The sequence below is a fragment of the Dipodomys spectabilis genome, unplaced genomic scaffold (genome assembly GCF_019054845.1).
Source record: "Dipodomys spectabilis isolate Male_0828 unplaced genomic scaffold, ASM1905484v1 ptg000051l, whole genome shotgun sequence".
Classification (NCBI taxonomy): Eukaryota; Metazoa; Chordata; class Mammalia; order Rodentia; family Heteromyidae; genus Dipodomys; species Dipodomys spectabilis.
The window spans coordinates 14,461,305-14,484,666 of record NW_024870728.1 but is presented as its reverse complement, the minus strand read 5'-3'; the positions used below and the strand labels follow the sequence as shown (position 1 = coordinate 14,484,666).

General features: G+C 43.0%; 1 protein-coding gene across 1 annotated transcript in view; it reads right to left on the bottom strand.

Annotated features, from left to right (window-relative positions):
- Positions 1 to 23,362, bottom strand: part of Mreg (melanoregulin) — a 49,886-nt gene that overhangs the window by 2,072 nt on the left and 24,452 nt on the right. Inside the window, exon 3 of the mRNA XM_042679174.1 lies at positions 2,122 to 2,212. Coding sequence (XP_042535108.1) covers positions 2,122 to 2,212 — 91 coding nt within the window. The remainder of the gene's footprint in view (positions 1 to 2,121; positions 2,213 to 23,362) is intronic.

Genomic DNA, 23,362 nt, shown 5'->3' with positions numbered 1-23,362 from the left:
GGACACCGCCCAGGCCCTGAGTTCCAGCCCTGCCCTAGGAGGACCCACTGACTACCTGCTGTCCTATGCCGAGTTGGAAATCCAGTTCCCTGTCCTCCCAATCCTTCACCTCCCCCACCCCAGGTCCTTAGAATTATTACCCCACCCCCAGTCCCAACCCGCAAAGGGGGTCACCTCCTACCCTGCTTCTCCAAGCCCACATTTCCCTTCTCAGGGCAGCGTGGTTGGCTGGTGAACATGTCTTACCCCAAGGTAGGAAAGACTCAAAGACTTTAAACCTACCTAGAATAACTCAGATTAAAAGACTATTAACCCACAGCAATATTGGGTGACTTAGAGGGCAGAGTTCCACCTCATCCTACTTCACCCCAACTAATAGGAACTAGAAAGATGGCATCTCTCCTTTAAAAGTTATGATGCCAGAGTACCATGTCCTTTCAGGACAGAAGAATCAAGGGCTTCAAAATTAATACATTCACCTTGATGTCAATTGTTCACACTTAAAATTCTAGCCACTTAGAAGGCTGAGATTGTTAGGATTATGGGTCAAGGATAACCCAGGCAAAAAGAAGTCTGTGAGAAGCCCTTCTCAATGAAGAGTTGGACATGATGGAATTCTCTTATTGTTCTAGTGACAGAGAAGCCTAATGTAGGCGAATTGTACCCAGGTAGGAAGTGAGATCCTATCTGGGCGCTGGTAGCTCATGCCTGTAATCCTAGCTACTCAGGAGGCTGAGATCTGAGGATCATGATTCAAAGCCAGCCCAGGCAGGAAAGTCTGTAAGACTTATCTCCAATAAACCACCAGAAAACTGGAAATGGCACTGTGGCTCAAGTGGTAGAGCATTAGCCTTGAGCTGAAGAGGTGAGGGACAAGTGCGTAGGCCCAGAATTCAAGCCCCATGACTGACCAAAAAATAAAAAAAGAAAGAAAGAAAGAACCAGCCAGGGTGGGCTGGAGGTGTGTTTCAGGGGTAGGAGCACTTGTTTAGAAAGCTCAAGGACTAGAGTTCCAAATTCTAATACCCACAATGATAAATTTACTTTTTAAACATTCAAGCAAGGTTATTTTATGATGTGAGGGACATGTTTATGGCATCTCAACTCTGGTAGAATTAAGAAGACTCATTACCCAATATCAACCCCAATACCACAGATATTTTTCCAAGCATGAAACTTTCCTTCTTTAACTTCTTCTGAAATGTTGTATGAAGACGTATTATTTCTCTTACAAACAATATTTCTCCCAGCTCTGTCTCACCCATAGTTATTACTAGTTGGCCAATATCCCCATATAATTCAGTCAATGCACAATGGTGCATTGCCTTTGCCCTGTGCTACCCTATACTAAGGACAGATGAGTAACCTAGGGCAGTGTATCTTCAAGACACAGGCTGGTCAGGGACCACGGAAATGCCAGGCACTGGCAGCTCACATCTATAATCCTAGCTACTCAGGAGACTGAGATCTGAGAATCACAGCTCCAAGCTAGCCAAGGCAGAAAAGTCCATGAGACTCTTATCTCCAATTAACTAGCAAAAAGCTCAAAGTAGAGAGGTGGCCCAAGTGGTAGAGTACCACCCTTGAGAAAGAAAGCCAAGCGAGAACACAGGCCCAGGGTTTAAGTCCCAGTAACAGTACACAAAAAAGGAAGAAAGAAGAGAGAGAGGGATGGACAAAGGGAGGGAAGAAGAGAGGGAGGGATAAAGGGAGGGAGGAAGGGAGCTCAAGGGCTGATGTTTGGGGGTATAAGAGCAGACTGGGAAGAATAATTAGTACATGATAGCTTAGACAGTCAGTTACTGACCTCCATGCAGAATTTAGGGTGGAAAAAAATAGCTGTATTGGGGCTGGGAAGGTGGCTCAGTGGTAGAGCACTTGCCTTGCATGCCTGAGGCCCTGGGTTTGATTCCTCAGCCCCACATAAGCAAAAAGGAAAAAAAAAAAAGCCAGAAGTGGCACTGTGACTCAAGTGGTAGAGCGCTCGCCTTGAGCTGAAGAGCTGAGGGACAGCGCCCAGGCCCAGAGTTCAGGCCCCACGACCGGACCAAAAAAAAAAAAAAAATAGCTGTATCATGATTAGTTCCTTTTTAACCTCTTCACAATCTCTTTCGGACTCACCCAAATCTTCTAAAATGCATTTCCATCTGTTTCTGACTTCTCTCCGAATCTGCCTCAGGGTATAGATATCATAGTTGAGTTTTTGCCACTCCTGTAAGAAAAATAAAAATTCATTTTTATCTATACCCTCTGGCCATAACCTCTATCTCATTCCTGAGCTACCTGTTGCTTAAGCCTGTGGTTTTTCTCTTCACTGATCTTCAAAGCATGCCTGAAAGAAGAAAAACGGGTAGACAAGATGGCACTAATACAAACAACATCATCTACCACTGCTGAACAAGTTTCTGTATCAAGTGATATGATGCTTTACATGAGTATCTTACTAAACTCTGCACATTATCTTCTTACACAACTTCAATAATTGTATCTGCAGAGGAGGCTTAGCTGATATGCCATTCAAGATTCTTCTCAAGATTGAAACAATGTAAAAACACAACCTCTGCCCATAATATAAGCCCAATAGGGGCTGGAAAGGTGGCTCATTAGTAGAGTGGTTGCCTTGCATGCATGAGGCCCTGTGTTCAGTTCCTCAGGACCATATAAGCAGAAAAAGCGGAAGTGGCACTGTGGCTCAAGTGAGAGAGCACTAGCCTTGAGCTGAAGAGCTGAGGGACAGCGCCCAGGCCCAGAGTTCAGGCCTCACTACCACCACCACCACCACCAACAACAACAACAACAACAATAATAATAAGCCTAATAAAAATCCATGTAGTTAGACCAATTGATAAAGGAAGAAACAGCTTCAAGTAGTTTACTTGACAAAGTCAATATCTTCTAGCTAATTCTAATAGGCATTAGAATTTTGGATGTGTGAACCCAAGACTTGCTCCAAAGTTCAGGTGAAAACTGGAATGCCAACAATCCAGGTCTCCCTTTGTTATAAGAAAGTGAATCCTAAGCAGCTTGACTTCTAGCCAATGTTGTCTATACCCTCTCAGCATCCCTCTTCTTTTATTTACATTGCATTAATAGGATGAATCTTCCAAGAGCACAGGAAGCCATTAAAAGGTTATCATTCTGAAAAGTTCTTTATAGTCTCAGATGTGGCAGGCCATCATGTTGGTCCCAATTCAGAAGCTAAATGTTTTAGTAGCATTATGATTGTCTCTGAGCTAAGTGTTCACTTCAAAATGTCATAGCAATTGCTTTTAGGAAGACTTATCTATATAGAAAAGTCATTTTACAGAGTACACATTTTCCTCTTTCTTAGCAAAGACATTAGCCACACAACTAACCTAATGTAGAGCTTATAAGAACATCACTTTAAATGCCCAATTTAAGACTCAAGCTATATGTTAGTTTGACTCCAATAACTGAAAATGTTCCACTGGTTCCATTATTTCCCTACTAAGTTTCTTTCCAAAAAAAAAAAAACTTTAACACTCCTTTTGCTGATTGCTAATCAACTTCCATGGCTGATTAAGAAAAATAATTTATGTGCCACTCACAGATATTTTTAGATACCACTCTGGAAGAGAAAAGGGAGCTGAGAGCTGGTGGTTCACACCTGTAATCCTACCTACTCAGAGGCTGAGATCTGAGGACTGAAATCTGAAGTCAGGCTGAACAGGAAAGTCCATGAGATCCTTATGTCCAATTAGCCATTTTAAAAAAGCCAGAAGTGGAGGTATGGTTCAAATGGCAAAGGCTAGCCTTGAACAAAAAAAAGCCAAGTGAGAGCACAAGGTTCTGAGTTCAAACCCCGATACCAGCACAGAGAGAAAGACACAGAGAGAGACAGAGAGAGAATAAACTGTATTTTATTATGACTGCATTTCAGATCTTGTATCCAAGCATAGCTATAAGAAAAGGTAGTAAGATTCTAGCTACTTTTTTTTTTTTTTTTTTGCCAGTTTTGGTGCTTGAACTCAGGGCCTGAGTGCTGTCCTTGAGCTTCTTTTGCTCAAGGCTTGAGCCACAGCGCCATTTCCAGCTTTTTCTGTGTATGTGGTGCTGAGGAATTTAATCTAGTGCTCCATGCATGCTAGGCAAGCACTCTACCACTAAGCCCCTTCCCAGCCCTGAGCTACTTTCTTAAAGTCAGGAGGCTGTAAATCTGCTCCTCTTTTTCTGACCAAAGGCACATGCCTATGAGTGTGGTGACTGGAAATGAAGACAAAGCCTGTGACTATGGAAGAAAACAAAGTCATGTCAAAAGTTTGCAGCCTTGGCTTCATCTTAGCATCGAGTTCAAACATACCTATCAGGTTCCCATAGACTGGATAAAGAGAAGGGGGAATCCTGAGTCATTGCCCTTTGCACTGGATGGGCCTTACTGCACTGAACAGACTGTTCATTGTATCATGTTGGAAAGACTCTGAGTACTGAGCTACATTGCCCAGGTTTGGATCCCAGTTCTAAACTGATTCACGGCCTGAGTACAGGGAAGTTCTTAGCCTCCCTGTGACTCAGTTAACTAATCTAAGCTGTGGCAACAATACCACCTTGTACTTCATGACTTACCGTGTAAGTCGGTTAAGTTAATGCAAGCCATTCAAATGGAAGTTGGTGCACCTTCCCTCCTCAAATCAGTGTAGGTACAATTAAGAAAAAGTCCTACAAGATTCAGATTTCTACTATAAGCATGGAGAACATTTTGCATTGCATTATGCAGTATGTCATGTGAGGCTGGCTATTCAGATTTCTTTTTTTTTTTTTTTTTTGGGGGGGGGTCTGGTCATGGGGCCTGAACTCTGGGCCTGGGTGCTGTCCTTCAGCTCTTGAGCTCAAGGCTAGCGCTCAACCAATTGAGCCACAGCGCCACTTCCAGCTTTTTTTCTTTTTTGCTTATGTGGTGCTAAGGAATCGAACCCAGGGCCTCATGCATGCAAGGCAAGCGCTCTACCACTGAGCCACCTTCCCAGCCCTATTCAGACTTCTCTACACTTAGCATCAAGTAGTAATTTACTCCCCTTACCTCCCCCCCAAAATAAGGCTACGTCTTTCTTGATGTTGAATTTTTTGGTGGATCAAGGACACTATAACATGAAGTTTTAGACTCTTTTAAGACAGATACATAGGATTTAGGATGCATCTAGGAATTACTATGACTTTGTATTATTTTTATACCTTTGTGACTATCTTTTTTCTCCTTTGTTCCTAAGTCCTGATTTGTGCTTTCTCACTGTTCATGCAAACTGCCTTAAATTCTTTATGATTAAAAAAAAAAAAGATTATAAACAAGCTAGACACTGATGGTTCATGCCTATAACCCTACCTACTCAAGAGGCTGAGATCGTAAGATCTCTGATTAAAGCCAGCACAGGCAAGAAAAAGACTGAGAAAATCTATCTCCAATTAACCAGCAACAAGTTAGAAGTAGAGGCATGGCTCAAGTAATAGGAAGCCAGTCTTGAGCAAAAGAAACCGTGCAAGAGCGTGAGGCCCTGAGTCCAAGCCCTAGTACCAATACTCCCTCCTCCCCCCAAAAAAACTACAAACAGAACATTAAAGGCATGCTATGCTTACCCACCCTCAGGAAAAGCTGATCCTGTTTTCTGGGCTTAGTGCAAAATCATAGTCACACTTGCACTTGTTACTTAATACCATATTCATACAACCTTAGTTTAAGGAACAAACCACTAGGTGGCTTCATTAGCTTGCAATCTGAATGTCTCTACTAATTGTTTTCTTAAGTCTATAGAGTGATGGATACCTCAGCTCTTGTTCTCTCTAAACAAATCTCTATGTTTTGGAGACACATTCATCCTTAGATGATCCAGGCTCCGGGCTTTCCCCTCCTCCTGTCCACCCCGCAGCTCTTTTTTTCTTCCTAAATATCAACACTGAATGGCATACAAATTCATTCCCTTTCATCACCTCTTGCTCTCTCTGATAGAGAAGAACTGAAAACTAACATCTGAATAAGATTTTATTTTTTTTGCTGGTCCTGGGCTCTGTCCATGAGCCTCTCTGTGCTCAAGACTAGAGCTCTACCACTTGAGCCACAGTGCCACTTCCAGCTTTTTCTGTTTATGTGGTATGGAGGAATCAAACCCAGGGCTTTATGCACGCTAAGCAAGCTCTCTAGCACTAAGCCACATTCCCAGACACCTAAATGAGATTTTAATGCTCCTGAGAATGGATCTGTACATCACACATCTCTGAATCCTGGCCTCCCCTGCCACAGACAACTTGCCTATGTTACATAGTTGTTAAGATTAGTGGCATTAGTTCAACAAATCATGTGCCCAACAGGAGCTACCCAATCATGGATCACCAGCCTTCAAGATTTTCACAGCAGGCCTAGCTTCTTAGTGAAGTGAATTCTTTGAACACAGTAACTATGATGTTTCTTTTTCATTTTCACCAGTCTATATCAACTAATGCGACTTTCTGCCTAAAATGAAGAGGGATTCTCTGAAAGATTGAGAGGTTGTATTGATTGTATCTAATTCTCTCATGTTCATCTTTCACAGAAAAATGTAAAATGTATCATGTAGCCACAGTCATTTGATACTAATTAATGAGGAGCCCACAAAAACAACCCCCATGTGGTCTAGAAAAGAAAGTATCCAGGAGCTAGCTACTGTTGGCTGACACCTATAATCCTGGCTACTCAGGAAGCTGAGATCTGAGGATCACAGGTCAAAGCCATCCTGGGCAGGTAAGTCTATGAGACTCTTATGTCCAATTTACCAACAAAAACCTAAAAATGGATGTGTGGTTCAAGTGGTAGAAAGAGGAAATGGAGGCTCAGAGAGCCTAAGTAGCTTTTCCACATGGACACAGCACAAGGTGAGGAGCTAAAACTGTAAACCAAGGCATTCTGGCTTCCACACTTAGCCACTGTCCACTCTGACTCTTCAAACAGGAAGGTTATGGTAGACAAGGGAGGAAAGAAAGAAGGGAAAAGCAAGGAGAAGAGAAAGACGTTTGAGAAGGGACCAAATACATCTGAAGTCTGCAAAGGAAACAGACCTTTCCAGAAGCGAAGTCTCCCCAACTCTCACTGCCAATGCTGCCAGGCATCGGAGTGTTCTCTTGCTAAAGGGTGGACTTGCTCTTTGGTACCTATCTGGGAACTTCAATCTTCCCTCCTTAGGAAGGTTGAAAAGGACCTCCCATGTTTCCCATCCCTTCCTCCTCACACACCATCTCATCCCCACCCATGTCTACTTCTCTCTGGAGGAGGGAAACCATAGAGGCCATCTCCTTCAGATGCAGGGGGTCTAAGGAGGGCAGAAACTGCGCGGGTCTGTGACGTTAGTAAGGAGACCAAACCCCTGCTCATTCATCTACACCAGAGAGCTGCTGCTGAAACTATGTTTCAGGCTTCAGAGCTGAGAATCCCCCAAGGAAGACTTACCTGTGGGACCACCTCCATTCTTCCCCCTCCATGGCCCACCTCTCATCTCCAAAGGAAGCCTAGCTTCGGAAAACTCCGTGGACAGCCTGTGCCCTTCTGCTGACCCCCACTCTGGAGAGATTACAGGATTGTGAGAATGCCCATTTGAGAACCCAGCTGAATCTTCCTCAGAACTTCAGAACTCTTGTGACAAACCACAGCTCCGCTCTCACATGACAGGGAGCCTCCTCCCAACCACTCAGCTGGCACCTTTGAACAACCATCCAAATGTCTGACCTCATATGCCAAATACAAGAGAAAAAGGATTTGCGAGGAACCACTTCACTGGTTTCACTGATGAAAGCAGTCACGAGACCTTTCCCTCAAACCCTCCAACTCCGCAAGCCCCAGCCCGTTTCTCACCCCTCCCTGCAAAGCTAAGGAAGGGGAGCTCCTTCCACCTGCAGCTCTCGTTGCCTTCTCCTCCCTTCCTCACCAGCCTCTGGCATTCTGCCTTTCTTCAGGATCACTCCCAGTGGAAAAGGCTAAGGCACTGCTCCACACTGCCCAACCCACTGGAGACTGATTCCAGCAACATCACACCATCATTTCCAAAGACTCTCACTGCTCTAAGTATCTAATGCTGATGGCCCTTCTCAGCCAGCTTCCCGAAGTTTCTGTAAAAAGGGGAAAAGGAATAGGCACTTACGATAGCCCCCTCCCCACACCCCGGCATTTGTCTACAGTTGCCACGCTTTCCATGGTCAACTACAATCCAAAAGTATTAAGTGAAAAATTCCAGCAGGCACCCCGAGATCATGCAAGCTTAGTGAATGGGACAGTCCGGGGATACTCACCTGGAGCCAGTTAGGCAAAGGAAGCACTGAGTTGCCTTTAAACATACCCAAGTAGGGCAGTGTCAGGCCACCTGCCCAAAAGGTATATCATCCTCCAGCACTATAAAAGCCTAATTTCTGCATCCATTCGAGACATGGTGTGTCCATGGGGAGACAGGACAGTATTTCACTGCTCCTAGACAGAGGGTCTACTTATTAGCCATAGGCTCCCACATCAGCCCAAACAGCACAAGCTCCAGTGACGGAGCAGAGAAGCCCACTGTATTGAATAGTAAAGTTTCAGACTACAAGAACCTTAGAGAAGGAGCTAGCAGGGACCGGGAACCTGAGCACTTAAGTCTAAGTTTGGTTACCCAGTACCTCCCAACAAGATTTTCCCTTACTTTTCCCCACATCTCAGATCAGGCTGCTTCTTTATCCTGTAAACACACCTAAACCATATCCTAGGAGACACATACTTGAGGCTAGTTTTCCTCACTGCCACACACTAGCAATCTCGTGAATAAGCTCTGTCAAAATTCATCTTGTTTGGCGAGCTAAGCAAACAGCCTAAAAAAAGTTCTCTTCACTGACCATCGGAGCTACCTCCTCCTTTCTCTGAAACCAGAAAAAAAAAATCAGTCTTACTAGAGTTTATAGGTCTGCCAGAAGGCCCTACACCCCACCCAAATGCTCTGATTCATCCAAGATTCATATAGTGAAACCCTTGGGTTATTTGTCGTTACATGCCATACAGAGTCTCAAACTCCAAATACCATGCTGAGTTCCTGCTTAGGGCACTTTGGAGCAGCACAACTAGCCTGGGTTATTGATGAAGTAAGTCCTCCATTGGCTACAATGCCAGCTCAGATTTAGAGCTAGAGTCTTGGCCTAGAACAGGGCAAAAGCAAAAGTTTTATCTACTCACCTTGTTTATTTTTATTCCATAACTCTGCTGGACTTCTAGAAACAGACTGCTTTGCAGCCTCTGACCTAATTCTTTGTCTGGTTTTAGCCAGATTAAGTCAAAGGATAGCTCGGAGCAACTGCTATTGCTCAAAGAGTGCCAGCAAGGCCATAGCAAGGGGTTGCTAAGCAACAGTGTAAGTTCCATTTTTGTCTAATGGAGATTGGGGGCACCTGTTGTACAGCTTTAGGGATAGAAGAATCAAAACTCAGGATGTCATTGGGGCTGGAATTGCCAACAAGTGGTTTCCACAGGACGCTATATTCAGTCTACTTAGAGCCAACTCAGAGTTCTGGGGCTCCAACTTGATTGAGGGACAAGATAATTTGGTACTGTCACCAAAGGCAAAGAACAATGTGGCAAAATTCCTGTTTGTTGTAAGGAAAGCACTTAAATTTCTAGCACAGTAGAAACAGTAAATTCATACAATTACAGTAAGTATGTACCATTAAGGAAGGTTAATCCAAGTTTAGAGTTATGGATGGACTGAATAATTCCAGACCTTTCAAAGATCTGGCTACCATGCAGCATCCAGATCTGTACCATCCAATGCACAGGCCTCTCGCAGCTACACTTGAGCTGTCCAATACTATGGTAGCCACTAGCCACACACTACAGAGCACCTGAACTAAGACTAGTCTAAATTGAAGATGTGCTATACATGTAAGATACACACTGAATTTTTGAAGGGAAACAAATTGAATAAAAAATCCCCTAGAAAGAGATTTTTACAATAAAGCTGAGAGCTGGGGGCTCATGCCTATAATCATAGCTATTTGGGGGACTTAGTTCTAACACCAGGCAGAATAGTCTGTGACACTCTGAGTCCAAAATACCCAGCAAAAAGCCAGGTGTTGCTTATGTGGTAGACCACCAGCCTCATCAGCGAGGAGAGTGAGTATAAGGTCCTGAATCCAGACTCCAGTTTCACACACAAAAAAAAAGCTTTTTGTTTTGTTTTTGTTGGTCATGGGGCTTGAACTCTGGGCCTGGGCACTGTCCCTGAGCTCTTCAGCTCAAGGCTAGTGCTCTACCACTTGAGCCACAGTCACTTCCAGTTTTCTAGTGGTTTATTGAAGATAAGAGTCTCACCGAGTTTCCTGCCCAAGCTGTCTTTGAATGGTGATCCTTGTAAGGTCCACTCCTGGATGGCAAGCAGACTCCACCCTCCTCTCAGCAAAGTCTCCGCCCAGTACCTGCATTACTTAGGCAACTGGCACACCTGGAAGAGGTCACATCTGCATCCGCTGAGGTCACATCTGAATTTGATATGGCCACACCTTTTTCCGCCCATACCCTAGATAAGGCCTCGCCCAGGCCCAGATGCCCTCTTTTCTAGCTCTTTTTTCTAGCTGTCTTCTCTTTCCCAGCTCTCTCTTTCCCAGCTCTCCCCACCACATGGAGGGCCAACATGGCCTGGTGCCAGCCAGAACGATGAATAAACCTACCCCTTACCTGAATATCACGTGCATGGTGCTGTTCTTACTTGGCTACTCTTTTTAAAAACCTAACAATCCTCAGATCTCAGCCTCCTGAGTAGCTAGGATTGCAGCTGTGAGCCATCAGCGCCCAGCCAAAAGAAAAAGTTTTGATGCATGGTGGCACATACCTATAATCATAGCACTCAAGAGGCTGAGATAAGAGGATAGCAAGTTCCAGGCTAGTCTGAGCTATGTAACAAGATCAAAAAATAAATAGAAGAAAGAAAAACTTTTATGCTAACTATATACTGAAAAAATACTATTTTGGAAACAGTGGGCTAAACAAAATATAACAGTAGGTGAAACAACATATATTATATATTATTTTTACATTTAGTATTCCATATCCACAGGGCCCATCATCAAAGGATTCAACGAAGTATGGTTCAAAAATAGAAAAAGTAAAACTGCATTTCTTGTCATTATTCCCTAAGCAATACAATAAAACTATCTGTGTGCCATTTATATTATATTAAGAATAGTAAGTAGTCCAAAACAGGATATGATTAAGTCATTTTCTTGAGCGTCACAGACACCAAACTCCACAGTAGTTCAGTCTGTGCATGAAATAGCATAGTATTTGCTCATGACTCAAGTATTGGGAGTTGACTTACAGAGCCTAAGGCATTTTGTAATGTCACAAGCCTCAAAGCAAAAGAACCACTTAGGCTTCTGGAATTGCCTAGAAGTTCCCCAGTTAACACCTTTGTTGATCACTGCTCCATTCTTTCTTAGCCATACCCACATGACGACTCCTTGCCAAGCCAATCAGGAAGCTGCTTGTTAACTCTGAATTTAACAGCCATTTCAAGTTTTCAAGACCCTCTAGCATATATGTCACCCTGGCAGGCTTTCGAATTCAAGCAAAGCCTTTAAAACAAGTCTTGTGCATTAAAAAAAAAAATCCTAGAATAAGACTGGAAAGAATGGTATGGTAGTATTCTTTTTTTTTGGTCAGTCGTGGGGCTTGAACTCTGGGCTTGGGCGCTGTCCCTCAGCTCTTCAGCTCAAGGCGAGCACTCTACCGCTTGAGCCACAGCGCCACTTACCAGTTTTCTAGTGGTTTTATTGGAGATAAGAGTCTCACGGACTTTCCTACCCAGGCTGGCTTTGAACCATGATCCTCAGATCTCGGCCTCCTGAGTAGCTAGGATTACAGGCTTGAGCCACCGGCGCCCGGTGGTATGGTAGTATTCTAAGACAGGAGTACATCCCAACATATTTGGAAATTATATTTTATTTTTTTTAACTTAGACAAAGCTTCCATAATAAATCATACAGTTCATCATTGGTTAAAAAAAAAAAACTCTTCAGTATATGAAAAATGCTTCGTACCCAGGAGTGGAAAACTAGAAGATTCTGTTTCCACATCAGGTATCCTCTTCCAAAGTGTGTGATACTTTAGTGGGCATAAGAAGCCCTCCTCAAAGGAGCTGCTCTTTGTGTGAGAAATTAAATCCACACAATCATCTGAGCCAAGTCTCAGGAACATTCAACAAAAGACAAAGCTTGGGGGGGGCGGGGGGTTGGGCGCAGAAGTCAGCGGACTTCTTAAGTAAAGAACCAGATTGCAAGGATTTTAGGCCCCTGTCACAGCTACTCTAAACTCTGGAAAAGCAGCCACAGACAATGTGTAAACAAATGGACACGGCTACGTGCCAATAAAACTTTACTTACAAAAACAGCTGGCAAAATGGATTTGGTTGTGGTATGCCTTGAGCGTGAAGGAAAATGCACCCTGGAGGGAATCTAATGTACCAACATCCACTCCACACCCAGGGCATGCCTTTTCTCACTCAAAAGTCATGAATTCATTTGTACTGACCTATTCATAACTGGTAACTTAATCAGTGTGTGTGTGTGAGAGAGAGAGACAGAGAAACAGAGAAAGAGAGAGACAGAGACAGAGAGAAAGGGTCTCATTCTGTAGAGGCTGGCCTCAAATTCACAAGGCCTCCTGCTTCAACCTCAGGGTCACATTGTGTAGAGGTTGGTCCAAATTCACAAGGCTCCCTGCCTCAACCTCCCAAGTACTGGGAGTTACAGATGTCAACCACCACACCTAGCTGGTAAACTTTTATTTGTTTGTTTATTTCTAAAATATAGTTTATCTTGCTGAGTTTAAGGTGTTATTTTCCTAGATATCAGATTTACATACTAAAGGGCCCTTTAATAGCTCAACACAGTAGGGATTCTTTATGGTTAGTCTATTGTTTTTGTTATTGTTATTTTTTTGTAGTACTGAGAACAGAACCCAGGACTTCAGATACTTAAAGCAAGCTCAGTGTAGAGACACTGAGCTACACCCCAGCCCTAACATCTTGTTTTCCAAACCCTGGTGGGCAATTTCTCCAAAGAAATTATTTAGGGGGAAAGAATTACAGAGATAAAAGAAAAAAATAAAGCCTGAAAATCACAGACCAATGACAAAGCTTGGCCCCAAGATCACGACCTCAGTGTCATTATACAAAACTATTATATAGCTGGGTGCCAGTGGCTCACACCTGTAATCCTAACTACTCAGGAGGCTGAGATTTAAGGATCTTGGTTCAAAGTCAGCCCAGGCAGAAAAGTCCCCATGAGACTATTATCTACAGTAAATCACTCAAAAGTTGGAAGTGGCACTGTGGTTCAAGTGATAGAGTGCTAGCCTTGAACTCAAAGAGGCTTAGGAACAGTGCCCAGGGGTGAGGAGCTATGTACTAGTACTAAGGCTTGAACTCAGGGCCTGGGCACTGTCCCTCACTTTTTTTTTTTTTTTCAATTCTAGCGCTTGAACTACAGCTCTACTTCCAGCTTCTTGGTGGTTCATTGGAAATAAGAGTCTCACAGACTTTCCTGCCTAGGCTCAGATCTCAGCCTCCTCACTAGCTAGGATTACAGGCATGAGCCACTGGCACCCAGGTTTATGGTGATGTCTTAACTCCCAATACTTTAAAATTGAACTTGACTTGGAGACAGTGTCTCTTTACAGAAGTTACCAGCTTGGCTGGGAATGTGGCTCAGTGCTAGACTGCTTGCCTAACATGCATGAAGCCCTGAGCTTGGTTCCTCTGTACCACATACACAGAAAAAGCTGGAAGTGGCACTGTGGCTCAAGTGGTAGAGTGCCAGCCTTGAGCAAAAGAAGCTCAGGGACAGCACCCAGGCCTTGAGTTCAAGCCCCAGGACTGGCAAAAAAGAAGTTATCAAGCTTAAATGCAGTCATTAGAGTAGTTCTAAAAGGTCTGGTGTTCTCAGAAGAAGTGTGAAGAAAGGTGGATGTGGGAAAGAAGATGAAGAGAAGCTGAGAAGAAGGAACTGGAACATATCCCTCGAAGCCCTCAGAAGGAACCAACCCTGGGTCACAGACATGGAAGAAGGCATGTCTGGTGTAGAACAACCTCCAGCCAAGCACCATTCATCTGTGAACCAGGAGTCTTCCCACTAAGAAACTTCTAAATACAATGAGTATGATCAAAGCCTTCATAACAAAAGTTCACTACAAATCTCTTCACAATGACACCCGAAAGGCAGAAGTGGGTCTGAGTCAGAGATCCATTCTTGACCAGGAGATCATGGAACTTGGGTCTCATTTTCCCCTAAGAAATCCTCACTCTGCCATGCCACAACCTGATGAGGCTCAATTACGCTAAGTGGGAAAATTCCATAAAGAAAGCACTGTGTATTCCCGCTGGCTTACATGTCATTTGTCCCACCACAACTCACGTTGAGATTTCATTGTCAATATAACAGCTTTGAGAGTGTGGTGGGATCTTCCCAGAATGATTAGGTCATGAGGACTCCAACCTCCTTAATGGATTCATGTCATTCTCAAGTGACTGAATTAGTTATCTCAAGAGAGGGTTGCTATACAGAAAAGACAATGGGCATGAGCCCATTGTCTGGTTTTCTGCTGTGAGTTAAAGCAGCACAAGGCTCTTACAGGCACCATGCTCTTGGACTTATCAGACTCCATGATCCAAAAGAAAATGCCTTCCAGCCTCAGGTTTTGGTTTGGTGTAAGTTTTTGTTTTGTTTTTCACAACTAAAGAAAAAACTAGACTAAATCAGCAAATACTAACTATTAGATCACAATATCACAATAAGAAAAAAAAAAAGAAAGAAAGAAAGAAAAAAGAAAAAAAATTCTTAGCTGAGATTACATCTGTAATCCTAGCTATTTGGAAGGCTGAGATCTGAAGATCCTGGTTCAAAGCCAGCCCTAGGCAGATAAATCTGGAGACTCATATCCACTTAACCAGCAAAAAGCTAGATGTGAAGGTCTGACTCAAGTAGTAGAGACCCAGCCTTGAGTAAAAAAACAAGTCAAGGGAGAGCCCAAAACCCTGAGTTCATGCCCCAATATCAACACACAAAATAAAACCAGAAGCTGGTGGCTCACGCCTGTAATCCTAGCTACTCAGGAAGCTGAGATCTAAGGATTGTGGTTTGAAGCAAGCCTGAGCAGAAAAGTCCTTGAGAATCTTATCTCCAATTAACTACTCAGAAAAAACCAGAAGTGGCACTGTGGCTCAAGTGATGAGAGTGCTAGCTTTGAACAACAACAACAACAAAAAAAAAAAGCCCAGGGACAGTGCCCAGGCCCTGAGTTCAAACCCCAGGACTGGAACTAAAAAAAAATAAAACTAAAAAGGTTAATATTATGCCATGCTCATACATCTACTTCATGGTATGTTTGAGAACAGGAGTGAGGAGTCAAGAAATGTTTTTAGGTTCTCAGCACTAAAGAGCCTAGATACATTTGGGCCTGAACCAGTTCTTCCCAATGGCCAGATTTTACTCCATGACAGATAAGAAGTTCACATAAAGACAGGCATCCACGGACAAAGGCGAAAATGTTTGGGGCAGAACAATGAAGAAAAGGATGAACTCAGAGGTGACTCTGATCAACTTCCCTTCCTGGTGGTTTTACATTGTCTTGCCCTGGATTTTGAGTAGCTGGAAGAAGAATCGAAAGCCAATGACTGGAAGAGCAGAAACAAGAGAACAAGAAAAGACCTTTGGAAAGTAGGGCAGAGAAGCAAGCAGTGCAGGTGGGATGAAAGGTGAGTCAGTGTTTCAACATCAGCTGAGGATCTGCCAGAGAGGAGGAGCAGCGTTGCTGGTGTCCTGCCAACCATCCGATGGGAAAGACATTCCCAATTAGTTGTCCACATTCAACTATCATCACCTCAAAGATGGGTCAGATGTTGACTGCTAACTCATTCATCCCTCTAAACAATCCAGCCCTTTGCCTTCACCAGATCATTTGGGACAAGAAACAGTCATGTTCATTTAGTGCCTTGACCGTGATCTTCAGTACTCTTATCTCTATCCCAGAAATCCTAGACCCCAAGCCTCTGGCAGTGTCTCCAAGGTGATGGAAACCACTCTGGTCCTAATCTAGGAAAGTCCAAAAATTGTGCTATGGAATCTTGGATGCATTTGGAGCCCAGAAAGAAAGCACTGAGTTGAACTAGCCTCTAAAAACAAAACACCAAACACCTCCTCATGCCTGATATTTCACCAGTTGTCACAAATGTCAGTTCAGTTTCCTCCCTCAACGTTGCAAAGGAGGTAACGTCATCAGCCATTTACATCCCTCACTCAATTCCTCTGTTTTTCTCCTAATATAGCATGTGGAGGTGGGGGGAATTTGTCAGTTGTGGAGTCCAAACTCAGGGCCTAAGCCCTGTGCCTGAGATTTTCCTCAAGTCTATCACTCTACAACTTTGACCCACAGTGCCACCTCCGGTTTTTCTGGTGGTTAAATGGAGATAAGAGTCTCACAGACTTTTCTGCCTAGGCTGGCTTTGAATTACGATCCTCAGATCACAGCCTGTGGAGCAGCTAGGATTACAGGTATGAGCCACCAATACCAGGCCTAATAAGTGGTTTTGTTTTTGCTGATTCTGGGGCTTGAACTCTGGGTCTGGGTACTATCCATTCTCCCTTTATCCCTTCAGCCATAACACTACTTCCAACATTTTCTGTGATTTATTGGAGATGAGAGTCTTATGGAGTTTCCTGCCCAGGCTGGCTTCGATCTGCAATGATCAGATCTCCACCTCCTGAGTAGCTAGGATTACAGGTATGAGCCAGCACCCAGCTCTAATAGATATTTTTGAAAGAAAACTTCCACCGGGTGCTAGTGGCTCATGTCTGTAATCCTGGCTACTCAGGAAGTTGAGATGTTAGAATCACAGTTCAAAGCCAGCCCAGGAAGAAAAGTCCGCAAGGTTCTTATCTTCAATCACCCAACACAAAGCCAGAAGTGGAGGTGTGGCTTCAAGTGCTAGAGCAACAGCCTTGAGAGAAAAGGCCAATAAAGGGCTTGAGGACCCTGAGTTCAATCCACTGTACGGATATGCATGCATGCACGCACACGTGTGCACACACACACACACACACAGTAATAATGGCTTATGAGTATGAACTAGAGCCATTCCTTTTAAAAAGAATACTAATAATAGCAGATAGATAGATAGTGACAGAGTACTTTCAGACTGCTAAAGCTATCTTGAAAATGTGGACATCCTAGACCACAGGGTTCAGCAGTCTGCCTTTCAGACAAGCTGTTGCCAGTCCCACTCTTAGCTCCCCCAGAGTCCTCAAAACTTCAAGTGCTTGCTGGAAAAGAAACCAGAACAAGTGGATAAAGGGCTGAGTCCCTGAAGCGTATCAGGACTGACTGACAAGCCACACTGTAGTGCACTTGTGTCCCTAACACTTGTACCTGTTTTCAAAACATCCTGGTAAAACTCAACTGAAGCTGGCAAAACCAAAACCAAAAAAAAAAAAATTAGACTTAAGTGTATTTAGTTCAGTTATATAAGGCAACAAAAAAAAAAAATTGTGGCTGTGCGTAAAAGGCTGTGCCCCATCTGGGCCTGGCTGACCGTCAAGAGCACCTGGATTTTCAGGTCCTCATCAAAACACGCCATTACACAGCCAGGAATGGCAACCTGTGTGGTTCAACAAACGCCTCCAGGGCAAAACATACTATTTAGGGGAAAAGGAACTATGTTAATTTCCACTCAGGTCCGCAGGAAATTGCCCTGTTTTAATAACCATAACAACAGAAAACTAGAAGGAGCTTTGTGACTTTACCTCATCTTGCTTGCAGTTAAACCTGACAATTATTTCACCAGGGTATGCCAGCTGGCATTCATTAGCTACATGGCTTGTGTACTCATTAGATTGCACAACCATGTGATGGCACAACTCACTCCTGGGTGGTAAACAGCGCAGTCATGTATAACAATGATGGAACAGCAGGTATCCAGGAGCCTGGCACCCAAAGTAAAAAGGTTGCTTTTTGTTAGGAAAAATGTGGCATCCTCCAGAACATTCTAAAGATTTCAGTCTGAAAAGCAGCAGATCTCAGCCACCATCAGAACTAGGTAAGAGCTCTTTTGTCTCCCCACATAATCAAAGTCAAAAAGCAGGTGAAGCTGTCCTTCTAGAATGTTCTTCAGAACCCTCCCGCAGCCCAACAACTAAGCCACACTTACATCAGGAAGTCCCAATGTGTCCTTATGAAGGGCTCCCAAGGGCTCCATGCAATTAAGAGCCTTTTTTGTTTATCCTAAGAGTAGAAGAGCAAGTGAAAGAAGCAGCAGGTGTGTGTTTGTAAGGATAGCAGTGAAAATGTAAATAATAAAAATAGATTCAAGCCCTGTGCCAGTGACTCACACCTATTATCCTAGCTATTCAGGAGGCTGAGGTTTAAGGATCAGGGTTCAAAGCCAGCCTAAGCAGGAAAGTCTGTGAGGCTCTTATCTCCAATTAAGTGCCAAAAAAAAACTCAAAGAAGAGCTGTAGCTCAAGTAGTAGAGTGCTAGCCTTGAGGAAAAAAAGGAGAAGATGACGAAGAAGAAGAAGGAGGAGGAGGAGGAGGAAGAAGAGGAGGAGGAGGAGGATTCAACATTTAGACTACTATACCTTACAGAGAGCCTCAAACTGGTACACATAGCCTTAGTGCTTTAAGCCGTACTATTCTGGGGTAATTACTGCCTCTAGGCTCAACTACAAGAAAAACGTACTAAATCTTTACTGAATGCTACCCACTCCATTCCAGAAGATTTCTCCAAGCTTCATGATGTCACAGATAGACTTCTGTGTTCTAGTGAACTTTATATATTATTAAGAGATCAAGAAAATGAACAAACCCTAAACTGGAAAAATGTACTTATCTATGGGCAACAGATATGAGCTAGTTACTTAATTTGGTAGATGATTAGGAGGTCTCATGGAACCAGCAGGATGACAGGACCTCATTTCCTTGCTGAGCCTTAGCAGTGCATGAAGTTCTGTTTGCGGCCATCTTGTTTCTCACTAGGACCACAGGCTCTAGACATCTCTACTCCCATGTGCCCAGTGCCTCTTTCCTTCCATTCCTAACCTGTTGGCACTATGCAATCTTCTGAAGCTCTTCAAGTTGAGCCTTTCCTCAAAATTCTTCCCCTGCTCACAGCTCCAGATCCAGCCCATGTTACAGTACTCTAGATTTTCTTTTGACCCCACTTTCTGCTGTCTGTCCTTCTCAATCCCTGTTTGTGCCCAGTGTCTGAGCATACAGTTCAGCAGAAGGCAATGTTCACAAGTCTCCATCTAGTATTGTCAAGGGACAGGAAATTCTAACCAAAGGAGAAAAACAACTTTGTTCTAGGCAGAAAAGCACCAAGTTATCCAACTAATTGGCATACATACATTAGCTACTTAGAGCAGTTCCTGGAAAACAGTGAGTGCTTCATAAATGTCAGTGAAGCCGGGGAGTGGTGGATCATGCCTTTAATCCTCAGGAGACTGAGATCTGAGGATCTCAGTTTGAAGTCATCCCAGGCAGGAAAGTCTGTGACTCTTATTTCCAATTAACCAACAAAAACATGGGAGTGGAGCTGTGGCTCAAAGTGGTAGAGTACAAGCCTATAGCAGAAAAGTTCAGGGACAGTGCCCCAGGCCCTGAGTTCAAGACCCACTACCAAAAAAAAAAAGTCAGGGAATTGTTTTCATGGTTTTCCTTCTTACCAACCCATCTTACAGATTTAATCCCGTGGGAGATGTTGAACTGATCTGTTAAATGGTGACTCACCAGATGTTTAGACTCATTATATACTAGTCTCTATAGGTTGTGGATAGTGTTAGTAGAACATTGAGATAGTTAATTTTATGTATCAACTTGGCTGAGCCACAGTGTCTAGATATTTGGTCAAATATTATTCTGAATGTTTCTTCAAAGGTTTTTTTAAAAAATGAGATTAACATTTAAATCAGAAGGTTTTGAGTAAATCAGATTAATAACTCCATGAAGTTAATGCATTTTCCAATCAGTTGAAGGTCCTAATAGAACAAAGACTGACCCCTCCCAACCAAGAAGAATTCTACCAGCTCATAGCCTTTGGATTTATTCTGCATCTCTTCCTGAGTCTCCAGCCCAGCAGCTTATCCTATCAGGTTACCATCCACAAGCTGTGATCCAATTCCAGAAGATAAATTTGCATGTTTGTATATATGCCTGGGTGCATGTATCATCTATCTACCTATCTATCTATACATCATTTGTTTCTACTTCTTTAGAGAGCACTGACTCATACACTTACAAAGTTCAAGTAGCTCTACCCCTGAAAAAGTCAAGTTTAGAGACCTGATCACCTGATATTAGGCAGAAATCACATACCCTTGGGATTGCATGGCTATGAACTTGACATCAACAGCCAACTAGTCTCCCTCCTGTCGTAGTGACCTAGAAATAGTTGTGAAACTAGAAATGGATCTACCCTCAGAAAGGAGATTCTCTTTCACATGTCAAGGTCAATCAGCTAGTTTTACACAGTGTTAAGCAGTAGAGAGTCTAACATACACAGAAAAGATTTCCCTACCTTATTAGCACAGAATTCAATGCAATCTAAAATAAATTAGCCTTTTGGATCAGTAAAGAATACACAACACTCTAATGATAAGTCAAATCTGCCTGTTTTAACATTAAACCCATAGTTTTTAACAGAATAAACTAATTGCACCAGGTACCAATGGCTCATGTCTGTAATCGTAGCTACTCAGGAGGCTGAGACCTGAGGATCGAAGTTCAAAGCTAGCCCAGGCAGGAAAGTCTGAGAGACTCATATTGTCAATAAACTACTTAGAAAAAGCTGGAAGAGGTGCTATGGTTCAAGAGGGTAGAGCATGCCTACTAGACCATGAGTTCAAGCCTCAGGACCAGCAAAAAAAAAGAACAGAATACAATAATTGGCTACCAGAGCACCATTTCTTCTGCTGAAGGTCTGATTTCCATCAGCTCTTAAAGGCTTGAGTAAATAGTAAATTCTGACTATGAAGTTAAATAAAATTACTTTTTACATTTTTGACTCTGTAAACTAGTGAAAGCTCATGCCTTTTCTCCATTATTATTTGCCTCACTATAAAACCTCTTCTGTTTTTCAATTTGGACCACTATAAACTCAGCCTGGACTGTTTGCAGTCTTCATCTACCTGATTCAAATTCAGACACACACCGTTGTGAAATTATTTCTCAATATTCTGAGAATTTCTAACCCACTGTGACTACTTAAGGAAAAATATGTTGTTCCATTTCCTTAATACCTCACTTGAGCTTCTGAGCTCTAACATGAAAAAGTATCTAGGTTCCCTGTTCCTTAGTAGGTAGAATTTGGTTTTCTTTCAAAACCAAAATTCTCTGTTTTATTAAAAGAAAAAAAAATCCAGCCAGGCATTGACAACTCCTGCCTGTAATTCTACTACTCAGGAGGCTGAGATCTGAGGATTGCAGTTCAAAACTAGCCTGGGTAGGAATGTCTATGAGACTCTTAACCAGCAATATAGCAATTACTCCTCTCCATACTGGGAAAACAAGGTCAAGCAAGTCCCTTTACAAGCTGTCCCTGGCAGCAGCCACCCTTGTGACCTACTTCCAGTGTTACCACACAGGAGGAGATGCGCAAGGGACAGAGAAAGCCAGACATCAGCACACTGCTCAGCCACTAGTGGAATGCTAAGTATCAACAGCCACTACAAGAATCTGCAGGCCACATCATTCCCCAGTGGCAGCTCCAGTCCCTCCATCCATCTCATCTTTTCACCCCAAACACATGGCACTTATAAAAACTATCACTCACATCAGCCCAGCACTGGTGGCTCAAGGCTATAATCCTAGCTACTGAGGAGGCTAAGAGATCTGAGGTTTGTGGTTCAAAACCCAACCTTAGCTGGGAGCCAGTGGCTCAGGCCTGTAATCCTAGCTACTCAGGAGACTGAAATCTGAGGATCGCAGTTCAAAGCCAGCCTGGGCAGGAAATTCCATGAAACTCTTCTCTCCAATAAACCATCAGAAAACTGGAAGTGGCACTGTAACTCAAGTGGTAGCATGTTAGCCTTGAGCTGAAGAGCTGAGGGACAGCGCCCAGGCTAAGAGTTCAGGCCCCACGATCAGACACACACACACAAAAAAAACCCTTAGCAGGAAAGTCCATGAGACTCTTCTCTCCAATTAACCACCAGAAAACCAGAAATTGAGTTGTGGCTCAAAGTAGTAGAGCACTAGTCTTGAGCAAAAGAGCTCAGTTCAAAGCCCCCATCCCCTCCTCCCAAAAAAAGGTTATCACTTCTTACTTAACTATGTTTCTGAAGAAATGAAATTAAAGCTAGATTTTTAAAAAATTAATAAATGAGTTTGTAGGCTGCAGTTCCTTCAGAACCTGGGGGATGGCGATTGGGGATGGGTACTGACACTCCTTGTTCTTCTCAATTACCACAAGACACAAAGAAACATGCAGTGTGCATTTAATATAGGCCTCTACCCAGGAGTGCTGATAGAGGTTAGAGATCTCAGGTCATATTATTTGGAGAATGACTTTATATAACACTTGACGTGGTATTGTAGCGTGAATTTTGAGAGAATGGGGGGAGCACAACCCTCTATTATTTCAACTTATAATGTCCTCTCCTCCCTAATATTCTATCATTCCCAAACCCATAACTTTGGATTTAGAATTCTTAGGAGTGGGTTCAAGCCTTACCACCCAAAAACTATCCTAAATACAGCATATCCAAGGCTAACTGGTTAATAAGTATAATTTAAGATGCTTTAACAACAACAAAAATAAATGTTAATTCAAGCCCCACTAATTTACAGTTAGTGACAATCCAAAGCATCCTTTAAATTCCACTCAAATCATCTAACTTTGGCTTGTCAATCAACTGGAGAGATTGGAGATGGACTATTTAAGATATTTAAGACATCTTTCTCCTTTTCAACAATATTGCCTTGAGTGTAATTCGTACTGTTAAGATAGTAATTAGAAATGTGTCTTATCAAGCAGGTCTATCAAGATTAGCTGTAATTAGTAACCAGTGGTAATATACTATATTAAATATCTGCAGTTCATTCAAATAGACCATGAATAATCCAGGCATGGCCCCAGTATTTCTAGTCACAGCTACCCAGGGGGCTGAGACAGGAGGACCATTTGAGCCCAGGAATTGGAGACCAGCCTGGGAAACAAGGACCTTCTATCTCAAAAAATAAAGTATTTTTTTTCTTTATCTTAATGTCCAGTATCATCTACACAACAGCAGATTTCAGATTTCAAAAGGTGCCATGATAGTTAATCTTCATAATCAACTTAACTGAATAGAGAAGCACTTAGGAAAATAGGAAAGCACATCCCTA